The sequence below is a fragment of the Hippopotamus amphibius genome, chromosome 9 (assembly GCF_030028045.1).
Source record: "Hippopotamus amphibius kiboko isolate mHipAmp2 chromosome 9, mHipAmp2.hap2, whole genome shotgun sequence".
In the NCBI taxonomy this organism is placed as follows: Eukaryota; Metazoa; Chordata; class Mammalia; order Artiodactyla; family Hippopotamidae; genus Hippopotamus; species Hippopotamus amphibius.
In genome coordinates, this window is record NC_080194.1 from 122153309 (window position 1) to 122166153 (window position 12845).

General features: G+C 47.3%; 2 protein-coding genes across 9 annotated transcripts in view; one reads left to right on the forward strand and one right to left on the reverse strand.

Annotated features, from left to right (window-relative positions):
* Positions 1-12845, reverse strand: part of IFT140 (intraflagellar transport 140) — a 72710-nt gene that overhangs the window by 59617 nt on the left and 248 nt on the right. For 3 of the 8 annotated variants that reach the window (XM_057747594.1, XM_057747593.1, XM_057747588.1), the window contains exons 2-5: positions 12407-12787; positions 12191-12315; positions 8776-8953; positions 5609-5830 (exon numbers count right to left, since the gene is read on the reverse strand). In XM_057747594.1, the coding sequence (XP_057603577.1) occupies positions 5609-5830; positions 8776-8922 (369 nt within the window). In that variant the 5' untranslated portion in view covers positions 8923-8953; positions 12191-12315; positions 12407-12787. The remainder of the gene's footprint in view (positions 1-5608; positions 5831-8775; positions 8954-12190; positions 12316-12406; positions 12788-12845) is intronic. The other 5 variants (XM_057747589.1, XM_057747591.1, XM_057747590.1 and 2 more) reach the window with 5 other exon arrangements.
* On the forward strand, positions 3361-3703 carry LOC130859961 (ATP synthase membrane subunit K, mitochondrial-like). Its single transcript, XM_057747606.1, has one exon. The coding sequence runs from the start codon at positions 3419-3421 to the stop codon at positions 3593-3595; it is 177 nt and encodes a 58-aa protein (XP_057603589.1). The 5' UTR covers positions 3361-3418; the 3' UTR covers positions 3596-3703.

Sequence of the window (12845 nt, forward strand, 5' to 3'; positions counted from 1 at the left end):
GGACCCATGGATGGACCCACGGATATTTATTTTCTACTCTGGGTCATGACCCAGTGTTACTTTGTTTAGATGCTCAAATTGTTCCAGCTCTGGCCATCGGGAGCTCTTTCCTCGGGCTCTGCTGTCCCTTCGACGTGCCCGTAGCTGTGGTGTGTGGGCACCTCCTCACATCCTGGCCCAGCCTGAGGATCAGCCATTTCTCCAAGCAGCCCTGTTCCTTTTGTTGGAAGAAACCAACAGAAACCAAGATCTGGGTGCCAGGTGTACCATATGTTCAATTTCAAAGTCATCAGAATCTCAAATTCATGGCTCAGACAAGTGCTAGAAAATTTCAAGTTGGGGGGAGACAACTGGTCCAGGAGCAGGAGGGCTTCTGGCTGGGATGAGCCAAGCTTTGCCAAATGGCAGTTTCCCTCGAACCCTGAGGCTGCTTTGCTTTGCTGTCTGGGCAGTTCTCAAGCCGTTGTCTTTTTTGTTTTGTTTTTTTAAAATGTTTATTTCCTTAATTTTTGGCTGTGTTGGGTCTTAGTTGCAGCATGAGGGATCTTCCTTGCAGCGTGTGGGCTTCTCTCTAGTTGTGGTGTATGGGTTCCCCAACCAGGGATCAAACCCACGTCCCCTGCATTAGAAGGCAGATTCTTAACCACTGGACCAGCAGGGGAGCCCCCTCAAGGCATGTTTCCTGCTCAAGGTCAGTGGTGTTTTAGCAGACAGAGAGGTCATCTTCCCACCCTTCTTTCAAGCCACTCTCATTCCAATATCCCCAAAGCTGGGAAACATCGCTTTACTGTATAGAAGTATACGATTTTCAAATAATGTGGGCCTTGGGACTTCCCTGGTGGCCAAGTGGTTAAAACTCCCAGCTTCCACAGCAGGGGGCGCTGGTTTGATCTCTGGTCTGGGAACTAAGATCCTGAACTAACATCTCATGGCATAGCCAAAAAAAAAAAGAAGTGGGCCTTAAAAAGCAACTTGTACAGTGGACCTCTAAGAAAAGTATGTAAGCTCATAAATAGTATATAACATGAGTATACATATAATTTGAATCATATATCATTACACAGATTCTTCTTGACTTTGCCAGCTTTACAAAGACAAGAATAAAAACATTATTGGTTTGTGTTTAGAAATTACTTTTAAAATAACATTTAAAAAAGTAATGCTTGCACAGTGAAACACACACACAAGGGCAGAAATGGGAAGGCTTCTTTCCCCGCCACCCAGCCTCCTCCCTAGAGGAGCCGGCCTGTTTTAGGCACACACAGCCTCTGTGGAGATGGTCTTTTGCTGCAAATGCAATCGTCCAGCACTTTTTTTTTTTCTTTTCTTTTTGGCCCCAGCTCGTGGCTTGTGGGATCTTAGGTTTCTGACCAGGGATTGAACCCAGGACCCCACAGTGAACGTGCCTACTGGACCACCAGGGAACTCCCGTCCAGCACTTAATTCTTAACACAATAACTGACTGTTCTATTAGCACACACAAGCTTCTGGCTGACAGCTCGTCAGGTTCCTGAACACAACCACACACACTTGGCACGTCCAGATCCCCCAACTGTCGCTCTGGGGAAGAAGTTGAAGGATGCAAATGTCTGGAGCCCCTGGAGCAGGGGTTTCTGCTCAGGCAGATGACCACAGACCCCTGTTCTGACACAAGGACAGACACATGAGGAAGGGAAGCCACAGAAGGTTACCACAGGTCTCTGGTAACCGGGTAGACATGCAGCTGCCAAGTGGAAGGTGACAAAGCAGATGCCTCTGTGGTGCCTCCTGCTCGTCACTCCCTAAATTCTAAGTGGTTTTTGCACCTCTCAGTCCTCCTGCAGGACAATCCTTTGTGTTCAGAGTGGTCTCTTTACTCGCTGCCATTCCTTACAAGTCGCTTCATTCAAATAACTGTTTTTTAAAATTAATTAATTAATTATTTTTTGGGCTGCATCGGGTCTTCATTGCAGCATATAGGATCTTCCTTTGCAGTGCGTGGGCTTCTCTCTAGCTGTGGCGTGAGGGTTTTCTCTTCTCTAGTTGTGGTGAGTGGGCTCCAGGGCACGTGGGCTCTGTAGTTTGTGGCATGCAGGCTCTCTAGTTGAGGCGCACGGGCTCAGTAGTTGTGGCACACAGGCTTAGTTGCCTTGCGGCATGTGGGATCTTAGTTCCCCGACTGGTGTCTCCTGCATTGCAGAACGGATTCTTTACCACTGGACCACCAGGGAAGTCCCCCATTTAAATAATTTTATCCAGTAAGTCTATAAGGAAAAGTGATAGCATCTCACCCTCAGGTGGGAAACCAGCCCCGTGAAGAGCAGGAGGTGAACGTACTAAGGGACTAGTGTAAAGCTAGGGCTCCAGGTACGACAGTTGGGACGCCCTGTCACTTCACATGGCTGGATCACTAATAGTTTATCTCAGAAATCAGGAAGCGACTTGCCCTTTCTCGTGTGCAGGTTCACTTGCTCCTCACCCTTGGCTCTTGCCCAGTGGGAGAGCACCAGGGAGATGAGCCCTGGACACGCAACGCTCTCCCCACTTCTTCACTGACTGAGTGTCTGTCCGGTGTCTCTTCCAGGGATCTCCCTACTGCCCTGGGCCTGAGGGTGGCTGCACACGGGGGCACCTGGCCCGAGCTTCACTTGGGAAAGAGAAGGAAGGGCAGGTCATCTCTGGGGTGAAACTGGAGCGAGTGAATTCCTATTTCCAGCAGCCAGGGGTTCTGCCTCCCAGACGGACGGCACAGGGGAGAGACGGCCATGCAGGAAGGGGCCCCAAGAGGTGACGCTGGCAGCAGACACCTCACTTGCAGTTCTGGACGTTGGAATCCAGCTGTGCTCCTGTCCCTGGAGACCGTGAGACATTCTGAGGGCTGAAGATCAAGTGTGTCTTCCTGTTTCAGCTGGTCTGGTTGGTCTCATGGTAACCAAACCGGGTCTGCGGTGGAAGAGTGGAGAAGAGCCTCGGCCAAGCCTGGTAAGCAGGTATGTCAGAGGTCGCTGCTCTGAGCATGTCTTTTCATTTGTTATCACTTCTCTGCCTGCCCGAGTCCAGTATTAAATTAGGACCAGCACGATCACAGGTTTTCTTAGAGAAGGACTAGGTATTTCTGTTCTTAAATCCTCCGACTCCAGGACTTGGTCAGCGCCAAGCATTTCATGCTTGAGTCTACTCTGTTAGCTGTTTCTTTATATCAAGGTGAGAATGATAACATTCAATAATCCTGAATTCTTTTTTTCCTGTAGGGGATTTTCTGAGCAGGGAGGTGGGAAAGATCACCAGAGAAGTAGGAATCTGGGGGCAGAACAAAGCCATTAGGTGGGAATAGAATAGAAAAAGAGAAGAAAAATACAGAAAAAAGGAACAAATGGGACATCTGGGTACACTGAAGGACACAGGCTGTGGAGTTTGTGCGTTTTGAAAGATTGAAATCATGGCAGGTTCAGAAACTGATGCCCAGTACCATTTCACTGGTATCAAAAATTATTTCAACTCTTACACTCTCACAGGGAGAATGAATTGTGTACCGGCCACATATGGAGGTATTGCTTTGATAGTCTTATACTTCAAGTTAAGGTCTAAAAAAACCCCAGCTGTGAAAGCAACATAAACAGATTCTAAACTGTCCCTCATCTGTTAGGTTCCCATGGCCTGAAGAAACTAATGTCAACTCATCATGTGATACTCAATTTGTACAATAAATTATGAACCTGGAAAAAAAAAAGGAACAAATGGAACAGTGGATGAGTGATATGAACAGAAAGGAAGCATAAGTGGCTCTTCTAAGGAATAATCACCCTCAAGAGGAAGAGAAATGCAAACTAGAATATGACTGAGGTAGCACTTTTCCAGGCAAAATTCCAAGCGTGGATATGACACACTTGTGGGTTGGTGTGAGCTGGTCAAGCCCCCGGAGGGAGGTGCGGGCACACTCACCAAACCACAAGTGCACACCCTGGATACCACCTCCAGGAATTTGTCTAAACTTTCACACACGCGAAAGGCCAAAAGCATGAGGCCAGCCACTGTGTCACTCTCCAGCAAAGGACTGGAGACCATTTATCCACAGAGGCTAGGGAAGTAAATGATAATGTGTCCATGTACTGAAGGGCAGGTTAGAAGAGAGCAAGGAGGCTCGCTGTGCACCACTACAGAAAAAGCTAGAAGATGCGGCCTCAGATGAAAAGGCAGAAATACAGCAGTGTGCGCTGGGTACTGCTGCTCAGGTGGAAAGGACCGAGGAAGATAGGAAGGAGAGGGCATCCTCCTTATGAAGCTCCCAGCCAAGACTTTTAACCTGAAGGCAGCCCTGAGGAGACAAGCACACAGATCTAAACCAAGGGACATTCTACAAGGTAACTAGCCTGGACCCCTCAAAATGTTGATGTCATGAAAGACCAAAAAAAACAAAAACAAAAACAAAAGACAAAAAAACAGAAAAGAGAGAGAGAGAAGAAAGAAAAGACAAGACCAGGGACAAGTTCTGATGAAAGGAAACTAAAGAGAAATGTCAGCCAAACACAAAGTGCGGTGCTTGGCTGGCTTCTGGGTGATGACAAAATCAGCACAGATATTACTGGGACTGCAGAGAAGCTGTCACACCAATGTTGAAGCAGAAACCAGTGCACAGGCTTCACCCTCCTGAGTGTGACAGCATACGTGGTTATACTCCTAGGAGATCGATGCCAAAGCATTTGAGGTGAAGTATGATGTCTGTGACAAACTTTCAAATGTGCAGGGAAAAAATACAAATACATAGAGAGAGCAGATGTGTCACAACGTTAACAGCTACTGACTTCACTGGAAGGGTACAAGTATGTTCCTCGTACTATTCTTTCAACTTCCCTAAAGGTTTGAAATTTTTCAAAATTGGAAGTTGGGGAGAGAATGCACTGTGTGTTCCTGTGTGTAACTGAAGGAGCCTGGAAAGACTTGAAGAAGCTGTAGGTGCTGGAGGGTAGGGAGGGGGAGGGAGTGGATGGGGGTGGGCTGGAGAGTCTTCACAGTATACAGCTTTCTGTGTTTTTTGAACTTTGAAACATGTAAATGTACTACCTTAAAGGTGTAAAATAAACTCATTGTACAATTCACCAGGTTTCTCAGCCTGTGCACTGTTGATATCTTGAGCTGATAATTCTCTGCTGTGGGGTCTGCCCTGAGCATTGGAAGGTGTTGAGCAGTAACTCTGGCCTCCACCCACTGGATGCCAGTAGAAAGCACCCCCTACCACCACCACTGTGACAATAAAACCTCTCCCTAGACTAAAGCCAAGTATCCCCTGGGGGCAAATCAACCTGCTTAGGAAGCCCTGGGCCGGGCGACTAGGATCAGGGTCTTCTAGGCAGTGAAGCAGTGTGCTCAGGGAAGCTGGGGTTTGGGGTCCCTGAGGCACCACCCCATCTTTGTGAATGTAATTACCTAGAAATGATCATTTAAAAAATTACAAACTTCTGCCATAGAGTAAAACTTTCAAACCTTGCTCCCAATATAAAACAATACCTGCCATGACAGCTGACAAGCCCAGTTGAACTTGCCAACCACACATTTCTAATAATTTAGTCCCTAAGAGCACAGACAGGGCAATGTAGAGATCTGAAATCAGCGTCACCGCGTGTCTGCTCACCCTGTCTCCTGACACCAGGCAGTTCCCGCTGGGGCTCCAGTTCAGGACGGTGATGTCGGCGGTGTGTGTTGGGGGGACGGCATGCTGCTCCTTGTCCTGCTTATTAAACACGACCACTTCTCCTGTCTCCCAGCCAACAGCCAGGATCAGCCGCGTCGGGTGCCACCACAGAGAGGTGACCCGGAAAGACCTCTCAATATGTGTGTCCGGTACGCACTCACCCTGTGACACATGAGGTAAACCCCTTATTACGGGGAGTGGCTGCTACTCTAAGAATTTCTGCTTCATCGATGGATTGACGTCAGCTAGAGGATATAATGAGCTGTTTGTTAAGGAAATATTCTACTTAATTTTCATAGAAACACCCATTTTGCCACAGCTGAACTATGAAAGTGTAAGGTAAACATGCAACTGAACCCATGGACCAGCTTATCAATAAAACTTTACTTCAAAAAATCTTTTTTTAGATTTTTATTTATTTATTTGGCCATGCTGTGCGGCTTGCAAGATCTTAGTTCCCAAACCAGGGACTGAACCCATGCCCCCTGCAGTGGAAGCATGGAGTCCTAACCGCTGGACCGCCAGGGAATTCAATACAACTTTATTTATAAAAACAAGCAGTGGGTCAGCAGGTGAAGTGTGTTGACCCAAAGTTCTCAAAGTGTGGTTAGGTGATCCTGAGAGCCTTTTTGGGGTCTTCAAGGCCAAAGTCATGTTCAGAATGATACGAAGACGTGATCTGCTTTGTTAACTCTTGTTCTCTCATGAGTGTACAGTGGAGTTTTCTGGAGCTTCGTGATGTGTGATGATGTCATTGCTGTAACAGCTAATAGAATACGTGCTTGTATATTCTTGTGTTTTCTAGAATTTCCTAAGGCAGTAGGTTTAAAGCATAAATAAGTGTGTTTTCAGAGATTACTTCAGTTTGTTCTCAGTACTTCCACTGGGCTCTTCCTAATAATCTCCAGTTACACCTGCTTACATTTATGACCAAATTATCATCCAATAAATTGCTATTTGAAATCTCATAGTTTTCCTTGTGCCAATCAGAAACATAGGAAGTACACTTTGTTTTGTAATAGTATATTTTAAATTTTCTAAATTTAAAAATTTTGTCTAGGAAATTCCCTGGTGGTCCAGTGGTTAGGACTTGGTGCTTTCACTGCCGTGGCCCAGGTTCAGTCCCTGGTTAGGGAACTAAGATCCCACAAGCTGCATGGTGTGGCAAAAAAAAGACAAAAAAAAATCTAAAATTGTTATTATCTTGGAATTTAATATTTATTCTAAGGAAAATTTTATGATACATACTGGAGAGTTTTCTGACTCCCAGAGGGAGGCAGCTACCCCAAAACAGCTGGGCGACACTGGTGCCAAAAATTGTCCCGTGCCCTGGATGAGACCGTGGTGAGCACACCAGGAGGGTTTGCCCATTGTGGGGGGTGAGGGGAGGGCTTGCTCAGGAAGTGCCCATTGGGCCTCTTTCATCTGGAGGATTAAGGGAGCAATTAGGCAAAAAGGTCAAGGAAGAGTGTCCCGTGCAGAGGACACAGTGGGCCCAGTGCTGGGAGGCAAGTGGCCTGAGGGTCTGCAGCCCAGAGGGCACCACGTAGGCAGCACCTGGGCCACACCTGGAGTTTCTGTCATCACCCACAGAACAACGCAGGAGGAGAGAGCCATTCTGTGTACGGCTCTGCAGTAGGGGTGGGGTGGCCACAAGGACGCAGCTGCTCAGTGAGGGAGCTACCCAGTGCTGGGTCGCCCGAGGCTGGGGGTGACCTGAGGGAACATGGTGAAGGGTTCCGGGGGGAGGGGTCACCGTCACTCCCAGGCCCCATCCTGGGCAACAGGACAAAGGGTGATGACTTTCATGAGGTGCTGACAATAAGCCTTTTGCAGGGAAATGCAGAGTAGGGCATAGGTGTGGCAAAGTTCAGTTCAGTTTGGGACCTGTGCAGGTTGGGGTCTGTGTGCAACACCCAGGAGGCGGCCTGTGGGCAGCTGCGTTCCCAATCTATAGCTCAGGGTGGTGGTGGTGGGGGACTGGAGGGCTGGAGCCACAGGCTTGTAAGTCATCCACTGATAGATGGCAAACTCGACCCCAGGAGGAGGAGGACATGGAGGGAGAAGAGGCTTGGATGTGCTCTGGGGCGGGCCAACGGCAGGCCTGTCTGAGACGGGGGAAGGCTAGACAGCCCGGACTGGTGGAGGTAGGGGTTGGATGACGGGGGCTGGGTGAGGAAGCCCCTTGGGTGTGTTCTGCAGAGGACACTACAGGAGGGTGGAACGTGCAGGGTGGGGACAGCGGGACACGTTATGTAGCCTTCGCTGATGAGTCTGGCTGCTTGAGTGAAATGTCAGGGTGACATCGGGACTGCAGAGGGTGGAGGAGGGAGCGGGAAAGAAAATTCATTTTTCTTGGTGAAGTAGGAGCTTCTAGAAAGTTTCTGTTTTGAATTGAACTGTGCATCCCAAAAAGATATGTTGAAGCCCTAACCCCTGGTACTTGTGATATGACCTTATTCAAAAATAGGGTCTCTGCAGATGATTAAGTTAAGACAAGGTCATTAGAGTGGGAGCTAGTCTAACATGACTGGTGCCCTTATATGAGGAGGAAAGAGACATGGCTACACAGAGGAGGTGGCCATGTGAAGACGGAGGGAGAGGCTGGAGTGACACGGGTCCCAGCCAAGGAGCACCAAGGACTGATGGCTACACTGGAAGCCAACGCAAAGCAGGGGACAGACCCTCCACTAGAGACTTCGGAGAGGGTAGGGACCTGCCAACCCCTTGTTGGAGACTTCTGGCCTCCAGAACTATGAGAGAATAAATTTCTGTTGTTTTAAGTCACCCAATTTGTGGCAATTTGTTATGGCAGCTCCAGGAAACGGATAGTTTCAAATGGCCAACGTGAGCCAACAGGAGGCTGGAGAGGGATGGGCAGACAACCCTGCTGGTGACTGTGAACGGACTGTGGACTCCGTCTTAAGCATTCCTAAATATGTCCCCAAAACTAAACAGCAGTAGCAAGAGAATTGTTCCCATAATAGGGCTTTTATATTATTGGGCATTTGGACCTCGGTGAGACAGACAGACAGAGACACACACACACACACGAGAGACAAAAGCCAGAAGCCACTGCAGTCAGAATTGCTGCTTTCCACACTCACCTGCTCCAGATAGATGTCCACACTGCCTCCTGAGGTTGTGCTAACAGAAGCAACCGCCAGGAATGGGTGAATGGGGTGCCAACTGATGTGGGAAGGAGACCCGACTGCGTCTGGGGTTTCTATGCGGTGGTCAAAGTAGAGGGCCATAAGGAAACGCAGGCCTGGTCAGGGCTGAAACCTGCAGGGAAAAAACAACCAGGTCCTGTTGGTCTTGAACAAAACAAACAAAATTAGTACATACAGAATTAGGAAAGAGAAGCATCACAAACCTACAATCATAAGACATTCGGGAATTTATCAGCGCCCCTTTAGACCCATGCAGGTGGGTCTTTTATGTGGACAAGATCTCTTAACAGGGGAAAATACACAATTAGAAGCAAGGGATTAGATCTGGCGCGATGGAAAAGAATTACACATATTGCCATCAAAACAATAAAGAAAAGTCCTGTGGACTGCACTACATGTGTAATCCTTGATCATTTTTATTCAATCATAATAAGGACAATTTACATTTCTATAGCTCCCCTTTAAGCAAAGTTTTCAAACAAATGAAAGAAGCGTACAGAAAAACCCAGCACCCAGTTTCTGACAGAAAATCAAGGCTGTCCCTGCCTTCCTCTGAGGTGTCAGGGGCAAAAGGATTCGTTTGTTATGGTGTCAAGGAAGCAAAGCCACAGCAACCGGGGAGAAGATGAACTTGATCAGTTACATGAACTTAGCATCTTTCTTTCCTGGAAAAGATATGTGTATTGTCCCTTGGTGGGAGGAGTAGGAAGGTGAGTGGGATGACAGCCTGACTATTGCCCACTTTTTCACATCCTAGAGTCAGTTTGGGGAAGCTAGCTAGCAGGGAAGTACCTATCTGAGTTGGTTTGCTATCATTTAACGTTATTCAACTTCATCCCCACTAGGATGGCTATTATCACAAAAACAGAAAGTAAAAAGTGGGACTTCCCTGGTGGCACAGTGGTTAAGAATATGCATTGCATTGGCACATGGATTTGACCCTTGGTCCAGGAAGATCCCACATGCCTCGGAGCAACTAAGCCCGTGTGCCACAACTACTGAGCCTGCGCTCTAGAACCTGCAAGCCACAACTATTGAGCCCACGTGCCACAACTACTGAAGCCTGTGCGCCTGGAGCCTGTGCTCCACAATAAGAGAAGCCACCGCAATGAGAAGCCCGCACACCGCAACAGAGAGTAGCCCCCACTCGCTGCAACTAGAGAAAGCCCATGTGCAGCAACAAAGACCCAATGCAGTCAATAAATAAATAAATTAATACATTAAAAAAAGAAGAAAAACAGAAAGTAAAAAATGTTGGTGAGGATGTGGAGCAATTGGAACCCTTGTGTATTGCTGGTGGGAGTGTAAAATGGTACAGATGCTGTGGAAAACAGTATGGTGGGTCCCTAAATATCAAACACAGAATTTCCATATAATTCAGCAATTCCACTTCTAGATACATACCCAAAAGAATTGAAAGCAGGGATCTGAACAGATATTTGAACATAGTATTCATACCAGCATTTTTGACAGCAAATAGGTGGATACAACCTAAATATCTACTGACAAATGAATGAATAAACAAAATGAGGTATATTCATACAATGGAGTATTATTCAGCCTTAAAATGGAATGAAATTCTGATACATGTTATAACATGGATGAACCTAGAAGAAGTGAAATAAGCCAGACACAAAAGAACAAATACTGTATGATTCACTTATATGAGGTATTTAGAGTCATCAAATTCACAGAGACAGAAAGCAGATTGGTAGTTGCCAGGGCTTGCTGCAGGCGGGGATGGGGAGTTAGTGTTTACTGTATACAAGGTTTCAGTTTGGGAAGATGAAAAAAATTCTGGAGATGGATGGTGGTGGTGAATGCACAACAATGTGAACGTACTTATGCGGCCGCTGAACTGTATACTTACAAAGGGTTAAAATAGCGAATCTTACATCATGCATATTTAACCACAACAAAAAATTTGTGCAAAAAAAGTTATCCAGCACCTGCAAAATTCTGTCATTAGAATAGAGAATGGACTATGCCATTTGCTTTTAGCAATACAACAGTTGTATCAGAGGAAGCCACGAAGGCTCAGATTGGGTCTAGAGAGGGAAATCCTGTTCTTCCAGAAGCTGGAAGGCAGGTGGGTACAAATGAACAGCCATATTTCAACTGTTTAGCTTTCTCTTATGAGTATATACCCTGATATACGCCCACCACAAGCTGAAGAGCAACCCATTCAGGGCTCTTGACAGAGCAGTTGGGCAGGAGGAGCAGGGGGATGGGGGGCTGCAGTCAGGGGAGGGGGCAGGATCCGGGAGCCTCCTGCACCATTCACTTAGGGGACATGTAACTGGTCAGGGTTCTGGCTTCCTTGAGTAAAGACTTCATGCAAATGTTCACACAGAGCCACTGATAATGAGACACACCAGGTTAAAAACTGGGCAGATTAATGCAGCAAGGAAACCTTTTAAAGTGAGTTTTAATGTGTTGCAGCCAATTAAGGGTCTAAACTCGGCTATGGGAAATTCTTATTCATATTTAACAAGTTTACTTTCTGAGAATATGCCTTGGAAAAATGAGTAATATATTAATTTTGTTGTAATGATGGAAAAAGAATTATAATAGCACTTGAAAAAGTTAAACCTGATTTCCTTTGTCTTTTATTTTAAACATTACTTTGTAATAAGCAAGTATGCTAAAAGATCTTTAAACTACTTTCTTCCTGCCTGGGGCTTTCCCAGACACTCTCTCCCCACACCCCTGCTTTGGGTACTCAGGGAGCCTCCTTTCCACCAGAGAGCTCTTGAACTTGACTTCTAGGTTGTCCTGTGCTTCTGCCCAGTGTCCTCATAGAATCCTGTATTTCTCCACTGCTGCATTTAGACTTTACTGTAAATGTGTGTTTGACTGGCCATCCTGCACTCCCTACCAGATTATCTGCTCCACAGGGTGAGAGGCCAGCCCTGGGACAGTGCCTTCACCAAACAAGCCCCAATACATGAATCCCTGATGAAGCTATTTACTAGCAAGGAAAGATGTTTTGATATCTTGTCAGTTGTAAAAAGTGGGTTAAGTCCAGGGTGAATGAATCCATTTTTACACAACATGAGTTGCTCATCATTCCTTTCACCTGCATTTTAACACTTTTCTACAATGAATAAATATTGTCTGCATAATTACAAAAGAAAAGTTACCAAAGTAAACACAAGGAGGAGAGATGACTAACAATAAAATCGTGACCTAATGGCATCCTGTTAATGGCATCAGTTCATGAATCAAGTGTACTTCCTTTCCTTAAAACAAACTCAGGGTCTCTAGAACATAAGGCGATTTGGCAATATATAAATTTGGAGGAAAAGAAAAAAATTCCCATTTGTTCTCACCGATTTGCTCCTCTTACCTCCAGTGGTGCAAGGTCTTTACGCCTCCGTTAAACCACCTTTTGGGAAAGAAACTTTTAAGGTCTTTCAAAGGAGCGGCTCGTGGTACTAAGGATAACTTCAGTTGCATTACTGCTTGGGGATGCTGTGGGAGGGAACCAGAGGACTTTGAGGCAATGGGGGCTGAGTGGAGGGGCGTGGGGGCAGGCACTAGGGGCCACCCCGAAAAGCCTCACCCTCTGGACCATCGCCGCCAGGGCCTCGGCAGTGCAGAGTCACAGTGCATGCACCTCGTGGACAAGAAGGAACTCCAGCTCTGGTTTGAACCGTGCGTGCGATCCCCAAGGCCGCAGGCCTGACAGCTCAGAAAGGTGGTTTTCTGATTCCCTCCCGGTCCGGGTGTTACCGCGAGCGCCGCCGGCGCCGCCCCCTCCTCTCCGGGTCAGTTCACACGGGCCTCGCGCAGCCACGCGGCCCTCAGTCGGACCTGTCTGTGCCGGAGGTGGCCCTCGTCTCGCGCTGACCGTTCGGACGTCCGCCCCGCACCTCCAAGCCTCGGCCTGACCCGCCACGCGCTGGGACGCTCGGCCCAGGCAGGATTTCCGGACGAAAATAATCTGGGAGGGCGTGGGAAGGGGGTCCCGCTCGCCTCGGCGTCGCCCTCCTCCGGGCCCC